The sequence below is a fragment of the Vicugna pacos genome, chromosome 18 (genome assembly GCF_048564905.1).
Source record: "Vicugna pacos chromosome 18, VicPac4, whole genome shotgun sequence".
Taxonomy (NCBI): Eukaryota; Metazoa; Chordata; class Mammalia; order Artiodactyla; family Camelidae; genus Vicugna; species Vicugna pacos.
The window spans coordinates 33,919,768-33,946,268 of NC_133004.1; the positions used below are offsets into that span (position 1 = coordinate 33,919,768).

The 26,501-nt window shown below is 38.1% G+C and overlaps 2 protein-coding genes across 14 annotated transcripts in view; one reads left to right on the plus strand and one right to left on the minus strand.

Moving 5' to 3' along the window:
• Window positions 1-4,622, minus strand: part of SEPTIN14 (septin 14) — a 28,459-nt gene extending 23,837 nt beyond the window's left edge. Inside the window, exons 1-2 of the mRNA XM_006201336.3 lie at window positions 4,547-4,622; window positions 3,577-3,645 (exon numbers count right to left, since the gene is read on the minus strand). Coding sequence (XP_006201398.2) covers window positions 3,577-3,630 — 54 coding nt within the window. The 5' untranslated portion in view covers window positions 3,631-3,645; window positions 4,547-4,622. The remainder of the gene's footprint in view (window positions 1-3,576; window positions 3,646-4,546) is intronic.
• ZNF713 (zinc finger protein 713) overlaps window positions 1-26,501 on the plus strand; it is a 69,422-nt gene that overhangs the window by 33,156 nt on the left and 9,765 nt on the right. For 9 of the 13 annotated variants that reach the window (XR_012061223.1, XR_012061222.1, XR_012061221.1 and 6 more), the window contains exons 1-5: window positions 8,171-8,572; window positions 13,327-13,484; window positions 14,358-14,446; window positions 24,475-24,601; window positions 24,926-25,018. Coding sequence is in view for 9 of the 13 variants with exons in the window: in XM_072943019.1 (XP_072799120.1) it covers window positions 13,412-13,484; window positions 14,358-14,446; window positions 24,475-24,601; window positions 24,926-25,018 (382 nt within the window). In the remaining 4 variants the exon portion in view is untranslated. Of the gene's footprint in view, window positions 1-8,170; window positions 8,573-13,326; window positions 13,782-14,357; window positions 14,447-24,474; window positions 24,602-24,925; window positions 25,019-26,501 lie in introns of those variants that run through there. The other 4 variants (XM_072943018.1, XM_072943016.1, XM_072943017.1 and 1 more) reach the window with 4 other exon arrangements.

Sequence of the window (26,501 nt, forward strand, 5' to 3'; positions counted from 1 at the left end):
ATCCTCCCCCATTAAGATTTTTTTAAAACATTCTTTGCATAGAAAATAAAATTATGCTATTTCTTTTTCCATAAGCATTCTAATATAGTAGACACAGTGGATATAAGGAAACATTTATCTTCAATGAACAGTTTCACTATGGTTAATATTAAAATTAATTTAATTCTCTTACATCAAAATAAGAGGTTAAATTTCAAACAGTTTATATCATGATTTACCCTAAGACAGAGTTCAACAGACTTTGAGCTAGAATTTTGAGATAGAATTTGAGATAGAATTTTGTTCATTTTACTTCGTTAATTCCGAGCTCACAGCAGGTTCTCAATAGTCGCTAGTTGAATTAGTCTATGTTCAACGAACAGTTAATGATAGGGATGGGACCAACCAGGAATTCAGGAGTCAACAAAGAATTAATTAATAAAAAATTAATTAATAAATTCATAAAAAATAAAATAATAATAATCAATAAAAATTAATTAATAAAAATTAATAAAAATGGGGATTTTTTAATTTAGAGAGAGCATACTTAGTAATACTAAATTGGAAATACAATCAAATAAAAAATAAGAAAAAAACATATTCAATTTCTTACTCTTTGTGCTCTTGGAAGAGAAGGTTTAATATATGTTGTAAATTCTGAGTCCTCTGCTTATGAAGAGAACGTTCTGATCCATCTAATCTGAAGATTATATGTAATGTAACAATAATAGATTTTGACATTCCACCATTCCCTCTCTCCCAGACTCCCTTTTGGCAGGATTCTCTCATTTTTAAAACTAGATCAGGGAGGTACCAGATCAAAGTACTTTGTGTGTCCATAGAACAAAATATTGCCCATTTTCTTATCAGGAAAGGACCAGAAACCTTGGCCTCATTAACACTGAGTTTTCACCCAAAGAGCAAAATGAACAAGTAGGGGTTTCCATAGTGTCATCACTCTTACTTAACAAATGTCTTCTGATGAGCCAAAAGTTCTTTCTTATGGTATGTATTTTTATAAAATGCCAATATAATCTATGTAGAACACTTAAATATTTCAGATTCTATTAATCTGGAATTTATGATCATTCAGATCTTGTTCTTGAATTCACCTTTGCACCATCCACAATAAAGCAAATTAAGAAGTAAACAAGGTAGGTATATAAAAATGTAAGGTATATAAAGATATATCTATATAAAATACAATATCATACTATTAAAGGATTATTTCATACACATTCACATGAAACTGAGGTGTTAATCATATATTATCTTAATCCCTCATGATAGCAAAGACACACAGACTATATCTGGCAAACAGGATAATGTAGCAAATGGGATTAAGTTATAGTCTGTAAATTATAAAGCACTCTACAAACTTTGACAAGCCTGCTTATCCTGTACTCACTGGACTCTTTTCCAGTGGCAAGGGAAGTCAGCTGAATAAGAAATTCACTTGTCATAGGGAACCTTTTGGACAGTCACTGGTGCTTGTTTTCCCTTGTGCAAAATGAAAACTTTTGACCAAGTGAGCTTAAAATTCTTTCACATGCTAATGTTCTACAAGTCAAGAGTCTTATTTATGAAGAGGCTACAATTTCAATGAAGTTCAATGAAACCATGTAGAAAAAATTAAAATCAATTAACATCATACTAAGTACCAAAATTATAGAAAAGTCAATAAATAATATAGGAATTCAGGGGGAGGGTAGTTCAGTGATAGAGTGCATGCTTAGTATACATGAGGTCCTGGGTTTAATCCCCGGTATATCCATTAAAAATGTTTAAATAAATAAATAAATAAAATTACCTGCACTCCCCCCCCAAAAAGCTTTAAAAATTAAGTGGAAATTTAAAAAAATAAAACTGTTAACAAAAACATTTACTTTTAGAAAAAGATAATATAGGAATTTGGAAGAAGGATAAATGACTGTGGTATGGCGTAGTGCAAGATGATTTAAAAAGACAGCAGATTGGCTCTTGAAGACAGGATAAGGTTTGTGTGGATGAGGTAAGTATTATGAACAAGAGGCAAATATGGCAACAGGCTTAGAGGTAGAATTATGGACTATGTGCTCCTGTGCCATAAGGAAGTTGCCTATCTAAAGGAAAAGATTTAAATTGGGAAACTGAAGGAGGGAAAATTAGAAAGATAAAAAGGACCCCAGCAATAGAGAGTTTTGAATATGAGGCTAAGGAATATGGATTTTATCTAAATGGTAAAGGGCAGTAGCTGGAGATTTGAGCCAGAGAACAGCAGAAGGAAGAAGCATTTCAAACAGATGAATGGGGCACTTAGCATGCAGAGTGGCCTGGAAAGGAAACCAGGGCCAGAAGATAAGTTGTGAAGCCCCTTCCCTGATGAATGTGAGTGGTACTAAAACTATTGGTGTGAGTGGAAAAATAGTGAGATGAGTGAGACATTTTGAAAAAAAAAGAATCAAAAGAACTTAATAACTAATGAGATACCATGACCAGTTATAAGAAAGGCAGAAGAAAAAGCTAGTGTTTTTTTGTGTGAGAGCAAGATAAGTTTGAGTTTTGAAATTTTAGTTTTAAAGAAAGTATAGAAATACCCTGAAGGCAGTTATAGTCATTTGAGCACAGTGGAGGCTTGAAGGAAGATAACATTTTAAAAATTAAAAAAACTAAAAAAAAAAAAAAAAAAAAAGGCCTAAGAATAAGACAAGAATGACTCTCAGGAGGTGAAAAGAGACGCCTGAAAAGAAGATGAAGAGTGACCAGACAGGGAAACAGAAAAAAGTATCAACATACACTGTCAACTATAAAAACACTGTGACGAATGAGAAAACTACAGAAAATCTAAAAGAATTAAACGTCTCATGTCGCATTTACAGCCCATGGCTTAATGGCAAGTGAATCTTAATAAAAGCATAAAGAGAAAAAGGCGGAAAGAAACTTAGGTTGATTATAAGGGTAAAGATTTAACACTGTAATGTAACTGTAGAGGAAGAAAACCTATGGTGGTCAATGTATCCAGATAAAGGATGGGCAGTCTGAACTTATCTCTGCTGGTTGAAACTTTCCTGGAAATTCATCTTGAACTCTAAGAAGGACACTAGAACACTATACATCATCTCACATTTTGCATAGTTTCCAGATATGCTACTCTCTTAGTTTAAAATTTTCTATGAATTTCTATGTAGAGGCTCACCTTAAAATGGAACTTGGTACAATCTCCCACTCAGTAAGGTAATAAAAAAGCAGCCACTGGCCACTTCCTAAAATAACTTCATTTAAAAGTTATTTATTATCAGCACATAATGTTCCACAAGCATATGCGTCAAAGTAGCATTATTCTTTTCACCTACTGGAGGTTCTGGAGTTTTCATTTGTAATTCTTTGGTGTTAAATAGGAACAGTCTTTGCACTATTAAAAGTGCCTGGAGACTCAAGAAACATGCGACATCGTTGACATTTAACTCTGATCAGTATAAAAGTTAATTCATGTGCAAACATAACAAACATGAGCCTTTATCATCTAGCTCTGAGTCAGTTTACTGAGTCAATATTTTGAAGCTACGCAGTCTTACTGAAGTACAAAATGGAGAGTTCTCTTTGAAAGATATACTCAACTGTATCCTCATCATCCAGTGTTTGTGTAGACATACGCCTTGGTTTTTCTGCCATGTTAGACTGAAGAAGCTGAAAACAAAGAAACAAAAACCTTTAAAAGATTACCGTCAAGGGCTACATTCCTACAATACAATTTAGATCAATAAGGGAATCTAGTATAGACATTATCCCAGGTTTTGGCCTTCAGTCCACACTACTGACCTGTTTTAAATTGTGGCTATTTTGCTAGTCAGGCTTCTATATAATAAATAATATATAATATTCAACTTACAATGTCCAGTAATACATTTAATCAAACACACAAAAAGCATCTAAAGAAAGGTAAGCTCCTTTTTGAAATCAAAAGGACAAAGAGCATTCTTCTTCTTTTAAGAATTCTCTGGCCACGAGAAAGGGAAATAGGGAATTTTGCTTTTCTTTTTCTTTCTTACTTTTTTTTCTGTGGTGAAGTATAGTTGATTTACAATATTAGTTTCAGGTGTACAACATAGTAATTCAGTATTTTTTATAGATTGTACTCCATTTAAAGTTGTTACAAAATAATGGCTATATTTCCCATGCTGTACAATATATCCTTGTTGCTTATTTATTTCATACATAGTAGTTTGTGTCTCTTAATCATATACCTCTATCTCACCCCCTCTTCCCTCTTAAAAAGTGCTTAAAAAAAAAAACCAGAAAGACAATTATGATTACTTAATTTTCCAGAGTAACTTATCAGGTGGTGTTAGAATATACCTATTCAAGGAGAATTGGGAAAGCAGAGCTTTTAAATATCTAAATAATTCCCTTAGACACAGAACCAAATTCATGCTAGTTGTCATTTAGGAAGCACTTACTACGCACCTCGCATTGTGCTGCGTGCTTATGTGCTTTACCTCCTTCGGTCCTCGCAGTAGATGCGATACACATATTTTCATTGCCATATGCCATAAGAGAAAACTCAGAATCAGAAAAATTAAGTACTTACTTGCCCAAGATTTGAGCTATGCAGCAGATGCAGATCTGAGCTGACTCCAAAGCTGGTGCTCTTTCTTCTGTCCCCAGTTGTGGACCAAATATTCACTGTGTTTGCAACAGTTTGGAACAAGGGAGGAGAGATACAAGAGAGCATGCTGTGCTGATTTCTAAGCAGCATCGCCTGAGAAGGACACGCTACCCTACTTTTGAGTACAACACAAAGACACTGAGACTGAGGCTAATGGTAAATAGTGTTTTCTAACACAGACAGTGTTTTGTTTTTTGGTATGGTTTACTCAAGTGTAATATATATGAAGGTTCTATATTATTTAGCAGAACATTAATGCTGGTTAATACAATGATTCCCAGGCTGTCGTTGCAATCAACAGTGAACACTTAAACCACTGAAAAAGGGTTGTCTCTTAACTTCTCATACTTATCCTATCTCATAATTTGAAGTTACTATAAAGTTGACTCTCAAGTTTGTTATGCAGATGAAAAAACTCTACAAATCTAATGTACAGCATGGTGACTATAATTAATAGCACTGTATAGTACACTTAAAATTTGCTGAAAGAATAGTTTCTCCCCAGCACACGCACAGAAACCCCAGTGGTAACTATGTGAAATGATGGATATGTTAGCTTGATTGTGGAAAACATTTCACAATATATATGTATAGCAAAACATCACATTGTATGCTTTAAATATATACAATTTTTATTTGTCAATTATACCTCAATAAAGCTGGGAAAAAAGAGAATTATTTTTTAAAAGTATCTCTGTGTATCTGCTGACTTTTTGGCAAGTCTGCAGAAGACAGTTTGAAAACTAGAGGTACAATTACCTTGTATTTTAAAACCTAATTAATGGTGCCTTAAACACACAGGGATTTGCTTCCCTCACGTAAATGTAGAACAGAAGTTTACAAAGTATGGTCCTTGGGCCCCTGGGGATCCCTGACACTGTTTCAGGGGGCCCATAGGGTCATTTTTTTTTCTAATAATACTAAGTTAATTTGTTTTTTCCACTGTGTTGATATTTGCACTGAAGCGATGGTGGGTAAAACTGCTGCTCCTTTAATCAAGGCAGTGAGTACCCATTTCGCCCGTACATCACATACAAGTGTGATGGGTCTCTTGAGTAAAACAAGTTATGTGATTGTGAGAGATAGTAACTCCTTATTTTATGGCACACCAACTTCAACTGCAAAAACAACTAGCAAATACTAGCTTTTTAGGCTTGCTTATTTCTAAGATAGTTTCTTGAAAATGATTGAAGTGTGCTTTGTAACATGAAGGAAAATAACTGAAAAATATGTTGTAAGTGATACAATTTGAGCTTTCTTGGAGAACTTGTATCCACCATCATGATCTTGACAGCTCCCTAATACAAACTTTCCCAGAAAGATTAGTGATGATATTAACAAACATAAAATGTTTGTATTGTATAATGAAATATGTCAGCATTAAATAAACTAGGGTCTTCCAACCTCAACATTATTGACATTTGGGGCTGTGTAGTCTTTTGTTGTGGAAGGCTGTTCTGTGTGTTGTAAGACGTTTAGCAGGATCTCTAGCCTCTACTCAGTCAGTAGCAATCCCGGAATGTGACAACCAAACCTCTTTCTAGACTTTGCGAAATATTTCCTGGAGGGTAAAATCACCCCCAGCTGAGAACCACTGAGTTAGATAACTCAGAAAACAGATATTTTCCAAATGGCCAGTGTGTGACATTACAAAGTCATACATGACACTGTACACCTGAAACTAAGATTGTAAGTCAACTACACTTCAATTAAAAAAAAAAAACAGTCATATGTGAGTTCAAGATCCATTTGGAAAGTAAGATAGACCAACAGATTTTAATGCAATAAAACAAAAAGTGTATAAATATGGTTTCGGAATCATCTTGCAACTAATCTTGTCAAGTTTTGGTGGTGTATCGAAGAATATTCACAATTATGTGAGGAGACATATTAAAGGATTCCTTTTCCCAACTACATATCTAAATGAAGCTAGATTTTCTTCAGAAACATCAACCAAGAGAATATACTTCAAAAGTTTGAATGTAGAAACAGGTATAAGAATTCAGCTGTTTTATTAATTGTTTTGAAAAATACGTAACATAAAATTTACCATCTTAATTTCAGTGACGTTCAATACATTCACATTGTTGGACGACCATAAGCACCATCTACCTCCAGAACTCTTTTCATCGTCTCAAATTGACATTTTATAGTCATTAAACAGTAGCTGACAGTAATTTCTGTCAATGTCAGAATTTAACTACTCTAGGTATCTCATATAAGTGGAATCATACAGTATTTGTCTTTTTGTGACTGAATTATTTCACTCAGCATAATGTCTTCAAGATTCATCCATGTTGTAGCATGTTTCAGAATTTCCTTCCTTTTTAAGGCTGAATGATATTCCATGGTATGTATACATATACCACATTTTGCTTATTCATTCATCTGTCAACGAGCAGTGGGTTTCTCCTACTTTTTGTCTATTGTGAATAATGCTGCAAAAAAATATGGGGATGCAAACATCTCTTTGAGACCCTGTTTTCAATTCTCTTAAATATCTACCCAGAAGTGGAATTGCTGGATCATATTGTAATTCTATGTTTAATTTTTTGAAAAATTCCACAGCAGCCATACCATTTTACATTTCCAACGGTAGCACACAAAGATTCCAATCACTCCACATCATTGCCAACACTTATACTTTGTTTTTTTAATAGTAGCCATCCTAGTGGGTGTGAATTGGCATCTCTTGTGGTTTTAGACTTGCATTTCCCTAATGATTAGTGATGTTGAACATCTTTTCATGTGCTTATTGGCCGTCTGTATATACCTTGTTAGAAGAAATGTCTGTTCAAGTCCTTTGCCCATATTAAAATCTAGTTGTCTGTTTATTTGTTGTTGATTTGTAGTGTTTTTTATATATTTTGGATATTAAACCCTTATTGGATATATGATTTGTAGATATTTTCTCCCATTTTGTGGATTGCCTTTTTACTCTATTATTACCGTCTTTTGGTATACAAAACTGTTAAATACTGAAGTCCAGTTTATTTATTTTTTCTTTTATTGCCTGTGCTTTTCATGTCACACAGAAGAAATAGTCGCCAAGAACAATGTCATGAAGGTTCACTCCTATGTTTTTTCTAAGAGTTTTATAATTTTAGTTCTCACGTTTAGGATTTTGATTCATTTTGAATTAATTTTTGTATATCGTGTAAGGCTAGGGTCCAGTTTCACTCTCTGGTATATGAATATCCAGTTTTCCCAACACTATCTGTTGAAAGGTGTCTCCTTTCCCCATTGAAGGCTAGCATTAACAGATGAACCTTTGCAATCGATTTTGGTGAATCCTAAATAAGCAAAATGTTATCCCCATTAAAAGAATTCCGGTCTCCTCATCAGTAGCCCCACATTACAAAAAAAAATTATATCCAATCATTACTATTATAGCTCGAGTTTAGTTAGTATAAAATCGGGGAGGGGCGGTATTTCAGAACTGAGGAGAGCGACGGCTTGCGTGGTCACCTTGGGGACAGAGCAGTGACACCGCCCGGGAGCCGGGCAATCCAACGTTTCCGATTGGCAGAGGCTATGGGAGGGAGGGTCCTCAGCTCTCTCAGAACTCGCAGTTCTGTGAGCGCTGGGATGGGGGCCCGGGCCTCCGGGGATCGCGCGGCCCAGGAGAGAAGCAGACCCGGGGAGCGGGTGGGAGTCCGGAGTCCGGCGTGTGGGAAGCGGTCGGCGGGGCGCCGCTGACGCATGCGTATCGGGGAGCCCAAGCCAGCGCGGCGCGGCGGCCATTGCTGGGAGGCTTTCGTCAGAGTCCGCCTGGCCCCAGCGGCTGGTCCAGCCCCAGGGGCCCAGTCACTGGGCGTCATTGGCTCAGACATCGGGCCCTCGTCACCCTCTCCCGCCTCGGTCGGGACAGGCGGCGGCGGCTGCGGCGGCGGCGGCGGCGCGTAAGGGGGCGGAGCCGCCCGCGGCGCCCTTTGTCCGTGGAGGCGGGTGAGTGCGGCGCCCGCGGGCCCGGCGGCGGGCGAGGGGGCAGGGCGGGCGGCGGCCCGGGGGTCCCGACACGAAGCCCCCCAGCGGTGCCCTCTGGCTTCTTGGAGACCCCGTGCCCCTGCTCCAATGGGAAGGCCTCCCCCATTCCCAAGATTACAATACAAACGTCTTTTTTTCTATTTCCTTCTGCAGTTTATTTTTGCATAGGCATGGGTGGGTCTTAGTGTTTGAAAAGTTTTCCCCCATTTCAAGAGTATTAAAACATTCACCTTTATTTTCTTCTAATACTTTTAAAGAATTTTAAATAGCTTTTTTCCCCACTTGTTTTACATTTAGCTTTTATTTTATTGGGCATTAATTTCGTGATAAGGTGTTAGGTAGTAATACGCCTTTCCCCCCCATGGTCTTGACATCATCTGTTTTCCCACTGAATTGATACGACACTTTTATTCTACTCTTGAGACGTGTGTATACTTGGGTCCGTTTCTAGGCTGTTTCACTGTTCTCACAGTTTCTACATTGATAGCATTTTGTTTCCATTTAAAATATGTTTTAATCTGGGGGCAGAGTAAATCCTCTTTAATTATGTATAATGAGCTTTCTATTTCTTTTACTTGCTTTAGATTGTGGGAAATGTAACAGGTACAAAAATGATCATTTTCTAAGAGACAGAATTGATCCCAGCACTTAGTAGGTGCTCTTATTAAATGTGAAGAATGTTGAAAGTCACTCTGTTCCTGAAAAGTTTTATACCCCTCCCTGCTGCCATCGGGATAATGTTTTAGTTTAGCAATGCCCTCAAAGCCCTTTATGACCCTGGTATTGCATACTGCTTTGCCTTCCACCCTTGCACTTCATGCTCTCACCATACCGAATAGGACACACAACCCTCTGGGGAAAATTCGTTAATTTAATTATATCAGAATTTTAAAATTTTATATTTGAAACAAAGGGCTAAAAACAAGAGACGTGAAGGAAATGTTTGCAACATGTGTTAGAGAAAAAGGATTAGTGTCCATAATATGTAAAGAGACTTGCTTTTTACAAAAAGAAAATAGGGCAAAGGATATGCACAGCAATTTATAGAAGAAATACAGGAAACCAATAAACAAAAAACGTGCTTAACCTCATAAGTAACCCTAGAATGCAAATGAAGACAAAGATTTTTTCACCCATTAGACTGGCAAAATATTAAAATATTGGTGATACAAAGTGTTGAGAAAAGTGCAGGGGGGAGGGGCACGGGTTGTACACCGGTTGTACAGTTGAAGTATTTTGAATGGCAATTTGACTATACCTTCCAAAATGTTAAATGAACTCACTCAGTGGCTCAGAAATTCTGTTCTAAGATCTGTCGTGCAGAAATACTTGCACAGGTACCGAAGGATGTATGTACAAAGATGTTTATTATAATACTGTTTGATTTGAGAAATGGATACAGCTTAAATGTTCACTTTGGATATGGTTAAACATATTGTGGTAGATTGGTACAGTGGAATATAATGGTACTATAAAACAATAAGATAGTTTATTGTGAAGTTAACAGACGGGGAAAGATCTCTAGGACATTTAGTGAATAAAGGATGTTGCAGAACAATGCATATGGTATGGTGTGCATTGCTGGTTACTGTCTGTGTTCAGAGATCCCCAAGACCACCCTCATGTTTAGTGATGTTCTAGGAGGACTCAAAGAACTCAGCAAAACTGTTATACTCACAGTAAGATGAGTATCACAGTGAAAGGATATAGATTAAAACCAGCAACGAAAAAAGACGTGTAGGGCAGGGTCCAGGAGAGACCAGGTGCGAGCTTCCAGTTGTCCTATGTCAATGGCCTGGTGCAGCTAGTGCTTAATTATCCCCGCAATGACATGTGGCCGTATGTAGGCAGTATTGCCAAGCAGGAAGGTTCATTCAAACCTTGGTGTCCAGAGTATTTATTGGAAGTTGGTCATGTAGGCATGGCTGAGCACCCATTTTGCTGACCTCCAGTCTCCAGCTCCTCCAGTGGGCAAGCTGATATCACATGGCCCAAGGTTCCCACCATAAATCTCATTGGTCAGGTAGACAGGATGTTTCAGAGGCTTATAGATTATCTGCCAGGAGCCAGGTCAGGGTTAAACCTTTCTGTGGAATGTGCAGAGTTTGGACCATCCAGACCGGCTCAGTTAATCCTTCACTGCACACTATACTCTGTAATAAAGAACTCTTGCAAATCAATAAGAAAAACATAATATGGTAGAAAAGTGGACTAGTAACACCAAAGGGTAATTTATAAAAGAAAAAATACAAAAACTAAAAATATTAAAGCTCTACCTCACATGTTATCTAACAATTGCATGTTAAAGCAGCAATTAAATACTATTTGTGTATTATATTTTAAAAGAATGATACCTAACATTGGCCAGTGTCACTGTCATATGTTGTTGATGAGTATGCAAAATGGTACAACCTTCTGGAACACCTTTTGCCTCGTGTCCTTTTTACTCAGCAGTTCCACTTCTAGGAATTTATCCTCAGGAAATAGGCAAAATTTTGCTGTTGTCTGTATCCAGAAAGAAAGAAGGAAATAGAGGGAGGGAGGGAGGAAAGAAAAAAGGAAGCTAAATGTCTGTTAATAATAAACTTTAATAAATTTTGGGTATTACACGCAATGAAATGCACTATGAATCCTTTTTTAAAATGAATATTTTGATTTTTGTTTTCTATGATGAAGTGATATACACAATATTATCAATTAAACTCCAGGTTTCAAAATAGAAAATTACATGCGTAATAATAACACATGCCATATTATAAAGTGTGTGTGTGTGTGTGTGTGTGTGTGTGTGTGTGTGTGTGTGTGTGTGTTTGCATAGAAAAAGCCTGAAAGGATATATCCTCAAAATAATAACTGGTTATCTCTGGGTGATGACATTGTAAGTGATTTTGTTTGTGCTTTTCTATATTTGCTAAAATTTTTGTTTTACTATTTGTCAGAAAATAAAATGAAGGTATTTCCCTGGTAGAGAAGGGGTGTGGAGAGAGATGACTCTGGCTGCAGCGTGAGGAAAATGTTGGACTAAAGTCAAGGACCAGTTAGACAGGGGTGGCAGTAATCAAAGTGAGAGGTGATAGGGGTCTGAATCAAGGTAGTGGGAGTGAAGCCGAAACATTCGCTACAGGTTTTAGGAGGTAAATTTACCAGGATTTGACTTTTGATTGGGGAGAGAGACTAAGGGAAAGAAAGAGAAGTCAGGAACGGCATTCAGCTTTCAGGCTTGGTTGTACTATTCATTGAGTTAGGGAATGTATTAGAGTAAGAATAATATGTGAAATATATAAATACTGCTAACTATGTGCTGTTTATGTCCTAAATATTTACAAATACGTAGTCCCTTAATTCTCACAACAGACCCATGAGGTAGGTACTATTATCCATAGTTTTACAGATGAGGAAGTGCAGGCATAGGGAGGTCGAGTAACTTACCCAACCAGCCTCACACAGCTAGTAAGCTGTGGAGCTGGGAGTCAAGCCAGTCAGTTTGGCTATAGGGTCAAGTGTTCTGACATACTTTACTCCACAGCAGATACACGGCAAGAGGCTGAAGAAGAATGAGTTTTGGACATGGTAGGCTTGAGAAATCTGAGGGACATTTACATGAGGATGTCTGGTAAGATGGTTGGTCATGTATGTGGTTATGTAGCTCAGAAAAGATGGTCAGTGAAACCATGGAGGGAACAAGAGTAGATTTTGGGAAACCCTAAGGGACAACAATATAGGGATGGTAGGCAGCAGAGAAGGGATTAGAGCACAGCCCACTGAAAGACGATGGAAGTAAAGCAAGGCGCAGCTGTCAGCAGTATCAGATACTGTCAGAGCTCAGGAAAGTACGAAGTAATGAGGCCCATTGCATGAACTATAAAGGGGGTTTTGCTGTTCTTTGACCAGAACAATTTTAGTGGAGTGCTGATGGCAGAACAGAAGTAAGATTACAGAGAACTGAAAAATACATGGGTAATGAGGAAGTAAAGAGAAATATTGACAATCCTTTGAGGAGTTCTGGCCTTGAAAACAGAAAGGATGGTAGTTGCAAAGGAGTGTAAAGCCAGTGAAAGTTTTTAATGTTGGGAGAGACATCAAATGATCTCAAATGATGATAAAAGTAAAAGATAAAGTTGAAGATACAGGAATGAGAAGATATGCGCTAGATTCAGGTTTGCAGGGAGGCTGGAGAGAATGTACTGATTCCAGGGAAGAAATACTTTATATTGCAAATTCCTGGGCCAGTAATACCTCCAGAGGTGCTATTTCAAATCAGATCTAGGATAGGACCAGCGAATCTGCTTTTCAACAAATACCATGATTCAAGTGATCTTCAGACCACACTTTGATGAACGCTGCTTTTTTTCCTATTTTCTCCCCATCTATTAAGCCACTACTCCAGCCTTCACTTTCTTCCCCATCCAGTCTAGAACCTAGGTCTTCTGATTTGCAGTCTAGTGTTTTGTAAGGTAAGAAAGATTTCAGAAGTGGTTTGGCCCTGGAATTGGGTGACTGAAGTAGAATGATGATGAAAATCATTGGAATTGAGGATGTAAAGGAAATGAAAGGCTCTGATAGTCGTTCTGAGTTCTTGGCTTGCATCAAAATCTCCTGTAGGGCATTTTAAAAATATGTGGATACCAGGATTCATCTCAACAGATTCTGATTTAGTAGCTTTTAGGTTGAGCCTGGCTAAATACATCTGCTGACTCTGGTGCCTCTCATTACAGGTGCTCAACCTGAAATTGTATCTTGCAAGATCCCTGCCAGGAGACAGATTTGAATATCACAGTGAAGTCTGTACCTGAAGGATTGATGCCTTTAGGGGGAAAAAACAGTGCAGTAGCCATCTTCAGGAGCCTCCGCATCTCAACTCTGCATGAACAAGGCAAGATTCTGAGGGTGGCTGCCCCTGGGAAGCAGAAATCATTCTTGTGGATATCCATTGGCTCCTGACACTCTAATGAGATGAGGCGCCTATAAGACCTGGGAGCGACTGTTTCCCATAAGGCACTGGAAAATTAGCCTTCAAGGACTGACAAGGATACGGAAGCTGTTAGTACTGGTCTGTCTCCTGACTGTCATGCTGGAAGAGAACAAGGCTTTGGTGACACAACAGCTTAAGAACGGCAAAGAGGTGTAGTCATCCTGGTGGAGGGCTGAATCCAGGTACTCAGAAAGGAAGGTGAGCGTTCAGAAAAATGAGAAGAGTGAAATCTCCTTCATCTATTAGAAGGATCATCTTAAAGAGAATAGAGGAGAGAGATCTCTGGAGTTTGAATTTGGGGATAAGTTTATCCCCTTACACAGTAAGAATTGGTCCTAAACATATGTTCCCTCCATCACCTCGTCTCAGCCATTCTCATCTCCTGCTCAGAATCACTTGGAAACTTCAGAATTTAAAATGCTGTTACCTAGGCGTACCCCAGACCATTAAGTCCAAATCTCTGGGAACAGACGCTAAGCATTGGCATCTTTTAAAAATTCCCCAAGTGTGTAGCTACACCACTCAGTTCTCTTGAGCTTCCCATATGTCACAACCACTGGGGTTGTACCACAGAGGGGAGAAAGTCCTGCTTTAAATTCCTCAATATGGTAGAGGAACAAGGATGTCACAGTTAGATCACCCAGGCTTTAAGTTTGTATCTTAGAGGCTTCTCTCTAAATTGTCTGCCTTCTTAATGCAAAGCAAAAGCTCCAAGGTTTAGGTTCAGCCTTAATATCGTCTATTGACAAGATGCTTCCTTTCTCTTTTTCCCAGTGATGCCTTCTCAGAATGCTGTGCTTCCCCAAGAAGGAAACATGGAGGAGAAGGAAATGAATGTTGGGTCACAGATAGTCAGTTCTCAGGTAAGCTCATTTCGCTCCTCTGAAATGCTGTTGCAGTTCTCAGAATGTGGTTCTTCTATTTTTCAACCCTCAGAAGTGCTAAGCCCCCCAAATCCAGAGCCCTTGAGACTCTTCTGACTCTTCTAATCTCTCCAGGGTGTTTCCCATTCACCTTATGTGCCCCTTCATAGCTCTTCTCTCCTGTCAGCATTTTTACTAGATCACGGACTCATGTCTGTGCTAGATGTTGTAAAGGCAACACAGGAAGCTACAGACCATCTTTTAATCACCCTTCCCTTAAACAGCTCACTAGAATTTAAACACTTGTCATTCTGTCTGTAAGCAATGAATGATGCCCATGTCACTGTGACTGCTTGGAGATAATGAGATTATTAATATACCTGAGGACATCTGTTGCCACAGGTTAATGCTTATCGAGGATCTGTTGTATCTCTTCCAAAACCTGTGCAAGCCTGTTGTTACTATTTGATTAAGTATTATGTAAACCAGTGAGGTATAAGCGTGACAAGAAGCTATTTCTGTGAAAACTAGTTGAATGCTTTAGATGCCAGTCACCTTATAAACTACTGCCTTCGAATTAGGTGTGAGCAGAACTGTAAAACATTGAAGGAAAATCATTAAAATCTCAAAGTATTCTCCAGCTGTATTATTTCCTAAGAGTCATTCGCTTGTTCTGCTTTAACCAAGCAGAAACTGATGTTATGGATCTGGGCACTCACTTAGATCACTTTCATAGGAAAGTGATATCAAAAGATAAGGGAATAAATGTACGTTCATGTGTTTTAAGTTTTAAAAAATGTTTAAAATATCTTTTATAGATCTCCACTTTAACCAGCCCTTTTGCTTACACACTAGATACCAGTCTTGATTGCTTCTGAAAGGAGGACTGTTCCATATTATATGAGATAATCATTATCTGTAGGTAGCAAATAAACTCATTGGAGGAGATTTTTAAAAGCCGACATCACCCAGTTAATATTCAGAAAACTATAATGTAAGATGCTGCTATGAATGCCAAAGACAGCAAATACAGCAGGTGCTCAGAGAGGGAAGACTTCATGAAGAAGGGAGAGTTTGAATTTGTGCTGATGTCAGGTAGGGCTTGTAGGTTAGAGAAGACAGGAAATAAAACTTGAGCAAGAGCAGGGACAATAAGGAGACTTGTCAGCTGGAGTGGAGCCTTTTTTGGTATGTCAGTGCTTTGGGATCTTTGGGCTACAAGGAATAGATTCATTCGGTTTACTCTTAATTGTAAGGCTCCCCACAGAGATAGAAAGGCGTAGAGAACTCAGGTAGCATATCCGCTTCTTGGTGTTCTAGCCAGAGGAGTTTGCTTTAATTTCCAAGAACCATTTATTGTGTTCAGAAGGAAGGTGATTCCTTCATTCAGCAAACATTTTTGGGGCAGTTGCTATGTGCCAGAAATTGTGCATGACATCAGATGGACATCCGTGAGCAAAACAGACATGGTCCTAAACCCAAGTTCTTTAGTCTAGCAGAGACAGACATTCAACAAATATACTAATAAATTGCAGATTGAGATGTTTATTATATACACAATAAGAATAAGGTGCTGTGAATACGCATTAGGGCATTAGACAAGAACTCTGGGGAAGCGAAATTTAAGATGAGAGGTGAAGGAGAATATAGGAGTTATAAAAAGTAGGTGGAAAAGAGCATTTTAGGCATATGCTAAACATCACGTGCAAAAACTGTGGGTATATTTGAGAAATCAGGAGTGGAGGGAGAGAGGGACTTGAAGGAAGCTTGGAGAAGTTGCAGGAGCTAAGTACACAGGGCTTTATGGCCATGAAAAGAAGTTTAGGTTTTATTCTAGGTGCAGTGGAAAGCCTTTGGGGGAATTTAAGCAAGGTAGTAACATAATAAGTAACTGAATTCCACTTTAAACATCACCCTGGTATATGCTATATAGTAAGTGAATTTATGAGAGGCAAGAATGAAAAGGGGAGAGAACCCTTAGAAACATATTGCAGTATTCTAGATGATGGAAAGTAATATCTTAAAACTAGAAGGTGGAAAAAACTAGGTGGCTTTGAGTGCTTTGCTTTGAACAGCAGAGGATTTGAGTGTTTTGCTTTAGGAAACAGCAGAGATTAGCAAGAGGGATAAAGACAAAGGAGGGGAAAAGATGACTTTAGAATATGTAGCCCAGGAAATAGCCAGGTAACAGTAAATCAGATCATGTCATTCCTCTGCTCAAAATGCATGGCTCCCATTTCACTCAGGGTAAAAGCCAAAGTCCTTATGATGGCCTCACCAGTCCTGCAGAATCTGGACCTGTTACCTCTCTGACTTCGTCAGTTATTTCTCCCCCTCACTCATTCCACTCCAGCTTTGTTGGCCACCTTCTTCTTCCTTGAACATGCCAAACACACCCTTGCCTTCGCACCACGAACTTTTCAAGTCTTTTCTCAATTGTCACCTCTTGAATGACGTCTTTCCTGACCACCTTATGTAAAATCACAACTGCTTCACCTCCACATTCTCAAACCCTCTTAACTCTACTCTTTTTATCTTATAACATACTGTGTAATTTACCCAGTTTTCGTGTTTATTGTCTACTTTCCTCTACGAGAATGTAAGTGTCATAGGGAAGATAATTTTAGTCTCTTTTGTTCTCTAGTGTATCCCAAGCACCATAGTTGGCACATAGAAAGCACTGAGTAAATATCTGTTGAACAGATAGGAATTTAGCGTATGATAAAGGTCGCATCTCAGATCAGTGGTGAAAAGATGATTTATTCAATAACTGATGTTGGTGTTTCTGGGAAGCCATCTGGAAAAAGATAAAGTTGAATTCATACCTTATAGTTTACATCAGAATAGTCTTTAAAAAATTGATCAAAGATTTAAATGTAAAAAATTAATCTATAGAAGTTACACAAGAAAAAAAATGGGAGACTTCCTTTATAACCTTCACTGAGTAAAGACTTTTAATTACAACTGAGAATCCAAAAGCCATAAAAGATTGATGGGTTCAACTCTTTTAAAATACCCAAAAATCTGTGTAAGAAAAACAAAACTACAAGCAAAGTAAAAAGACATGTCAAATTGAGAAATATTTTTGCTACTCAAATTGCAGTGGGATAATCTCTCTGATAGATAAAACACTCCTCAAATCAGCTAAGAGATTAGGAATGCAATAGAAAACTGTACCAACAACATGAAAACACAGTTCACAGGAAAGAAAATTCAGATGCATCTTAAACAGGAAAAGTGTTCATCTGTACTCGTAACAAGAGAAAATTTAAATTAGAACTAGAGAAAGCTTGACCTTTTATCACTATCTCTGTATTTCCCACGTGTTTGATATTTTCTGTAAGCTTGATAGCATACTCTCTTGGCAAAGCTTTAGGGGAGACACTAAATGTAAGGCACTCTCTTACATTGCTGGTGTAAGTGTGTGGAGGATTGAACTTTCAGAAAAAAGACCAAATATCTCCCATCCAAAATGCTTTCCTTATAATGTGACTTTTTTTTTTTTTAATTTTTGGCCGGTGTAATTAGGATGGTTTCTTCCTTCCTTCCTTCCTTCCTTCCTTGCTTCCTTCCTTTCTTTTTTCCTTTCTGTCTGTCTTTCTGTCTTTCTTTCCAGTGGAGGTACTGGGAACTGAACCCAGGACCTCATGCATGCCAAGCACATACTCTACCACTGAGCTATACCCTCTTCCTACAGTATGACTTTGACATTCATCCCATCAAGAGACATACAAAGATCTGTTCCCTCCATTGAATCTGTGCAAACTTGTGACCCATAAAAGTGAAAGTGTGTGACTTTCCAGGCAGGTCATAAAAGGCAGTAAGACTTCCACCTCATTCTCTTGGGATGCTTGCTCTAAATCCAGACACCTTGCCATGGAAAGTAAACCCACAAAACAAAAAACAGCTCATTGAGAAGTCTGCATGGAGAGAAACCAAGGCGCACAGCCCTGGCTGAGCTCTCAGCTGAAAGCCAGTACCGACTTGCCAGCCATGAGAGCGAGCCATCTTGAAAGTGGATTCTCTAACCCACAGTCAAGCCCTCCCAGCTGATGCCACAGAGAGCAGAGGCAAGCTGACCCACTAAGCTATACCCAAATTACAGATTTGTGAGCAAAATCAATGATAGTTGCTGTTTTGAAGTAGTCTATTATGCAGCAATAGATACGTAACTGTTATAGATTTTGTTACCTGGGAGTGTTGTGCTGCCAAAACAGACATAGACCATATGGCGTTGGCTTTGCAACAGAACCAGTTGAGCAACGAGCAGAAGACGGAAAGGAAAAGATGATTAGTGAAATCATAAAGGGCCTCAAGGAGAGTTAGTGGAGGCCCTAAAGGACCTTTCACGGGGCTTAAAGGATAATTAGGAAAACACTGTTACGAACCGGAGGAAAGGGGACACTCGAAGAAGGAATTTTGGTCAACGTTGTCACCTTCAGTAACAAGAAAAATAGGAAATATACTTAATCGGACTCAATGATCTATTTAAGGAGATTTTCAGATAGAAGATTGAAAGTGCCAGCTGGCAGCTTCTGGCTGCCTAAAGTAAAATATAAGAGGAAAAAGATAAGCTAAATAAAGAACTGTTAAATATAAAGAAGCCAGACATGAGAAGGTGCTCAGCATTGCTAACCATCAGGGAAGTGCATATCAGTCTCACAGTGAGAGATCACCTCACACTGTCAGAATGGGTATCATCAAAAAGAACAAATAACAAATCTTGGTGAGGACGTGGAGAAAAGGGAACCCTTCTACACTGTTGATGGGAATGTAAATTGGTGCAGTCATTGTGGAAAACAGTATAGAGGTTTCTAAAAAAACTAAAAATAGAACTGTCATATGACCAGCAATTCCACTTCTGGGTACATATCCAGAAAAAAAAAAATAGAAACGCTAATTCAAAAAGATATATGCACCCCAATGTTCATAGCACCATTAATTACAATTGCCGACATACGGAAGCAACCTATGTCCATCAACAGATGAATGGATGAAGAAGTGGCATACACACACACACACACACACACACACACACACACACACACACACACACACAGTGAAATAGTACTCAGCCATAAAAAAGAATGAAATTTTGCCATTTGCAGCAACATGGATGGACTTGGAGGATATTATGCTGAGTGAGGTAAGAAAGAAAAAGACAAATACTGTATGATCCCACTTAAGTGTGGAATCTTGAAAAATACAACAAACTAATGAATACAACAAAAAAGCAGCAGACTCACAGATATAGAGAACAAACTAGTAGTTCCCAATGGGGAGGGGCAATATAGGGGTAGGGGAATAAGAGGTACAAATTATTATGTATAAAATAGGCTATAAGGATATAAGGATATGTTGTACAACACAGGGGATGTAGCCAGTATTTTATAATAACTGTAAATGGGCTATAACCTTTAAAATTTGCAAATCACTATATGGTACACCTGTAACTTATATGTAACTATACTTCAGTTTTTAAAAGTCCAAAAAAGGAACCAGGAATTACTGAGTTTGAAAATAGAACTGTTTCTCATGTATACCTTTCAGTATATACCCAGCTCAGGTACATTTTCAGATTGCTGTGTACTGCTATTTACTTGAATGGGAGGGACTCTGATGGGTATTTCTATGCCTCTCCCACCATTTTGAGTTTGTGAAGGATAGAGGGTGGGGCCAAATAACTATTTCTTTAGTTTACAGAAGGAAAAAAAGAGGGAAAGCTTGCAAAGAACCATTTCTAAGGAACTACGCTCCAACAACCTCATTTGCATGTGGACCTGATTTATGTGACAAGATCCTGGACTTCAAACTAATGCCATAATGGGATCAAATGTGGGGGTCGTGGGGAAGAAGATGAGTATATTTTACATGTGGGAGGGATGTGAGTTTTTATGTTCAGATTGTATTTTCTGAAAATGGCACAGTTTCTCACATTACATAGGCTCCTCTTATACTATGATTTAAATACACTTTCTATCAAGAGATGTGAGACTGTGTTCCTTCCCCTTGGATCTTGGCAGGCTTGTGACTGTGGTGGAACTGAAACTGTGTGACTCTTGAGGCTGAGTGGTGAAAGGTTGGGAATTTTGCATTTGGGGTCCAACTATGATGAAGCCCAAGCAGCCTGTGGAGAGGCCTCTGTGGAGAGAACCTGAGGCCCCTGGCTGAGCTCCCAGCCAGCAGCCAGCAGCCAGCACCAACTTGTCAGCCATATAAATGAAGCCATCTTAAAAGTGAATCCTACAGCCCAAAGTTGAGCCACCCCGGCTGAAACAAAATGGAACAAAGATGAGCTAGTCCCGCTAAATCCTGCCCATGTTACAGATTCTGTGAGCAAAATAAATGATTGTTGTTGATCTGAGCTACTAAATTTTGGGGTGATTTGTTATATAGCAATAGTCAATTACAGAGTATAAGTGGATACAACCCCGATGGAGATCAATTTGACAATATATATCAAAATTGCAGTTTCATATACACTTTTACCAGACATCCTATTTGGGGGATGGATTCTATAGATAGACTTACCTGCAACTGCAAAATAACATACATACAAGATAATTCATTGCAGCGTTATTTGTAGTAGCAGAAGAGTAGAAACCAGCTAAAATGTCAATAATAGACGAGTTAAATTATGGAACATTCACACAATAGAATACCATGCAGCTATAAAAAAAATAAGGAAGATATATATGAACTGATGTGGAGGGATTTCCAAGATAAACTGTTCAGTGAAAAAAAAAACAGTGCAAAAGAGTATCTATAATTTGCTACTTTTGTGTAAGAGAGAAGAGGAAATAAAAAATATGCATATAAATGTGTCTACTCCTTTGAGCAAAAAGATATTGGAAGGATAAACTTGAGTCTAATGAGATTGGTTACTTGCAGGGCTTGGCTGGGAATGGGGTGAAAAAGACAGGAAATGGAGGGGGCAGTACTGAAGGAGGGCTTAAAATGAATACAAACAGAACCAAGTGAATCCAACTGTATTTCAAATTACTGATAGAGCCACGCTAAAAAGGAGTTAACTTTTGAACCTGTATGTTTATACTCTGTATCCTCAGGCTAAAAGCAAAACAGTTCTAAATACTGAACTCTCATTTGTAGGCTTCTTTCCTGAAGGAGCATGTGTTAGCAACTCTGAAACCACTTTCTTTACATTCTAGGGTTGAACAAACAAGTAAATAAAGTGTGCATAATGAGAGCCAGGTTTCTCCCCGTCAGAGAAAGGAGTTACGGATAGGAAAAGAGAGAAGAAGGATAGAATGAACGCTGCTATGTTGGATTAGAATTAGAAGTATCAGTGTGGTCTCACAGGTTTCAATACACATAGCTACATACAGAATTGGATATGGAGTTGTGTGTGTGTGCAAGCATATACACGTACACGTATGCATTCATCATTTTATATCTCTTTCCCAGATACAAACCCTGAGAAGGCCTAGAAGAAATGATACTCCAGTAGCTTTTAGCATATCTAGTGCATGGATCTTGGTTTCTAAATGCCATTCTCCATTAAAAGGAACCAGACACAGCCACTCAGTATTTGACAACAGAGCAGGATGTAACAGACTGACCCTGTAGATCCTCTGGTGGGAAGCAGAGCTACTCAGTATTTGACCATTAGAAGGAATCAAGAATCCTTGGAGAGATGGCTGATTCCAGGTTTGAGGCAGGGAAAGCACAAGATGAACACTGAAAGAACATCTTTCTGTCCCAAAGAGTAAAGAAGTACTCAAAGAATTATAGGTACATTTCAGAAGGACACAGAAGCCAGTTTCAAGAGGCTTCCACTGGCTAAATCCAGGGCAATCTGAGCATTAAAATAGTGATAGTAAGTGATTATAACTTACTGAATAAGTAAATAAACCTACCTCTTATAAATTAATGAATGAATGAGAAGGTAAACCTCTTCAGCACAGTAGAAAGCCAACTAATAGTGTACAAGAGTAATGGCATTAGAAAAGTATCATTTGGCAACCATTATAATTACAGTTGATTCAGGCAAGAATTACGAGTAAAAGCTAAAACAAGTGCGTGAAAGTTTGAGGAGAAACAAGATATTTACACAGTCTCAGAGTATCTTCCCCACAAGAAACTTAGTAATTACAGAATTCAATAGTAATCTTCCAGTGGAAATTACTGGTAAATAACCACCATAACCAGGTTAATCAAAGTCCGCATTACCAGTAATGGAAGTAGACAACAGTGTGTGCTTCCTGAAAACAATTCACTGAGAAGAGCCCGGCGTCGTTCCTGGACTATTCTTGCTGTAAGTGCATAGTGTGCATCACTCATGACGAGACATTCGACAAGCGCAAATTGAGGCTTAGCCTGCAAAATAACTAGCCTGTACTTTCAAAATACCGGTGTTCTGAAATACAGAGGAAGGCTGGGGAACTGCTGCAGATTAAAGGAGCCAAGAGATACAAGAGAACCAAAAATCTTGAATTTTCTTTTGTTGGGACATTTAGTGAAATCTGAACAAGTACGTAGTTTAGACAACAGCACTATATCGGTGTTAATTTCCTAATTTTGACCACTGTACTATTGTTATGTAAGAGAATTCCTTGTTTTTAGAAAATAAACACCAATTTTTTTAGGGGTTAGGGGGCATCACCTCTGCAGCTTACTCTTAAACAGTCCAGAAGAAATTATAGAGAGAGAGAAAAAGGGAGAGGAGAGGGAGGAGTTTGTCTTATTATCTTGCAACTTTTCTTTAAGTCTGAAATTATACAAAAGAATTTTTAAGTTTAAAAACAATAATGAGGACATTCTCTATTTCCTAATATGTCTAAGATGGAAAGTTTTCCAGCATTAATTGCTAAGTTAAAAAGCAATGTATAAAATATGTACTTTGGAGGTTAAAAAAGTAGGAGGAAATTAGAATCATATTCATATTTGCATTAAGAAGAATTCTGGGGAAATATACTAAAAGCAGTAAATTGTGATTATTGGGAGTAGGAGCTGGACAAGAAGGAAAGAAGCATGGAGAGAGTCTTTTTTTATTTTTTTATTAAATATTCTTTTGTGTGTTTTTGTTTCTAAACCATATTATTATCTACCTAAAAATAGAATTCAAATAAGAATATGCGAAAAAAGAAGAAAATAAAAAAGAAACAGGTAACCAATTGCAAGATCATCATTAGAAGGTTTAGAAGGAAAGGGAACCTAAAAATAGAATTCAAATAAGAATATGCGAAAAAAGAAGAAAATAAAAAAGAAACAGGTAACCAATTGCAAGATCATCATTAGAAGGTTTAGAAGGAAAGGGAAGCTGTAGGCAAGGAACTGATTAAAACAGCCAAAAAGAACTGCAGATGTGGATAGTAAAGAATGTAGGCTGTAATTCATAGTTTTCCACATCCCCGTGCTATATTCACGAAGCATGCGGAAAACTGAATGGAAGTTAAATATCGCAAGAGGGAAGATATCCTTAGAAGCAGAAAAGACATCCCTCTGGTCTGATGGAAAGAGCATAGGCTTTAGAATAAGATTTAAGATGAAATTCTGTTCCTCCCATCTACCAGCTGTATGTCCTTGGATAAATTACTTAATTTCGCCTAGCCTCGGTGACTCATCTCTGCACATTGCCTATGTCAATTGAAATGTATTTTAGAAAGATATATTAATCAAGGCATGAAAATTAATTTAAATAAAATGCTAATACCATACTTAAATATTGAATTTTAACTTACGGGAAAAAGCATTTATTCGGAACACCACACTCCTGAAGAATTGAGTTATTGTACTATGAAGTGAGTGATATTTTGTTGGGGGTGTAGGGGGTATAAAAAGCCTACAGGGAAGCATTATTCCATGCATGTTTTTGTATTTTATCTTGAAAGTTTATAGAAAGGTACTCATTGTCCAAGTTTTGACCTGGATTACTCAGAGCCCTGAAGACTCAGCACAATGGTTTAGACATCCTAACCTTTGTCTACTGCTGCACTTTTACCTCTTCCCATAAGGGCCCCTGTAAGAAAACAGTTTCTGGCTGAGCAGGGATTTCCTTTGTGTTTCAGGAATCACTGACATTCCAGGATGTGGCTGTGAATTTCACCAGAGAGGAGTGGGACCAGCTGTACCCTGCTCAGAAGAACCTCTACCGAGATGTGATGCTGGAGAACTATAGGAATCTGGTTGCTCTGGGTAAGGACAGCATCCCTGTAAACCTGGAAATCATTATACATGGGTTTATTTCCCTAATTAGTGAAAATGTTCAGAGCTTTTGTGACTGTAGTTCAGAAGGGCAGGGTGGAAGAATGCTAATCAGTCTTGGAGACAGACCTCTGTTTCCTACCTTCTCCTGGGGTGAAAGGTCTTGACTCTGAAATGAGTAGCTTTACTTTGCTGTTGAAACCTCCCCCTTCCGAATCCAGATGCTCTAAAGATTTGAAAGATTGGAAATGAGTTCTGAGAGAGATTTTTGTTCCCAGTATAAAATTCTAAGACATACATTTTCCCAATGAATAGGGCATCAACTTTATAAGCCTGAAGTGATCACTCAGTTGGAGCAAGAGGAGCAGTGGATGATGGAAGGAGACAGCCCACTGGACACACACCCAGGTAAGAAGCCAGTATTCAGGTATTTGCTGCTCAGGGAAGCAAAATAGTCGCTTTTGAAATACTTTATGAGTGTGCTCTAAATGTCTCCCTCTGGGATTTAAAGCATACCGAGGCCTTTTTTAAAAATTCAGTTTATATTTGACATTTTTCCAAAGTGGACATGACTCTCTTATTTTTTCTGATGAAACAGATAACATATACTTACTATTAAAAAATTTATACAACACTAAAGTTATTTTGAAGGTATTAGTTTAAATGTCCATAAATACCTTGATGTTGCGAATCTCTACGTAGCATTTTCTTTCTCTTGTTTACTTACACATCCTCTTGAAATTCTTTAAATCTTTTCTTTCCATATCAAAAATCCTCTGCCATTTTTACCTATTTTTCATTCTCTCTTTTTCTTTTTGTTATCAAACTCTGTAAACTTGTCTAAAACCCATAACCTCAATTCTAATTCTCTTGCTCACCTTTGTGGTATAACCCTTATCCTACCTGTATTACTAAAGTTGTTTTCTTGGAGATTAGCACTACCTTCCTTCCCGTTAAATGCAGTGGCTAAAAACCCAGTTATTGTCTCTTACGATCATGTTGCATTTGACTGTTCTGACTTTACTTTCTTAAAATTTTCTTCCACCCTGGTTTGTGATACACACTGTTCTTACCTCTTCCAGCCTCTCCCATCTGTTCCTTTACTACCTTCTCTCCCTCTTGTTCTTCTAAAGGCGTGTATACCTATGGACTTGGTGTTTACTCTGGTACAGTGCTTTTAAGTAGCCTTTCTGTGTCATTTTCCCATTTCTACATTTCTGACCTTAGCGCTTCACCCACATTGTCTACCCAGATTTTCGGCCATATTTTTGTTTATGACTGTCATGCTGTCATTTTAATTAAGTATCTCAAAACCTGGATCTGATGACTTTCTACTCTCTTCTTTAAAGCAACTCACTAAATGTGAGACTTCTTTTTTTTTTAATGGGGGTAGGTAATTAGATTGATTGATTGATTGATTTTTCAAACAGGGGTACTGGGAATTGAACCCAGGACCTCATGAATGCTAGGCATGCACTCTACCACAGAGCTATAACCTCCCCCTAAATATGAGACTTCTTGACCAAGAAAAAACCCCAAAACCAAAAACCTTAGCTCTCTTTTATTGGCATACCATGTACAATGCTCTTCCTGGTTATATTATTAGCAAACAGTTGGCTGATAAATATATGCCAGATACTGAGTTGGTCATTTTCCATTTCTGATCTATTAAGCCAGGTTAACCTACCTCATCTCTATCTAGTTCCACCACTGAGTCTTTGCTCTCACACCTTGTTTCATCATTTAGACTTGGTTTTCGGTCATTCAGACTTTAGTTTTTCAAGTTGACTTTCACTTGGCCATCCTTGTTTTTAGTGCTCTAGGTTACCTTAGGTAGGAAACTTTGTTCCTATTTCAGCCTCACTGAACCTGAATTTTGACCTGACCGCTG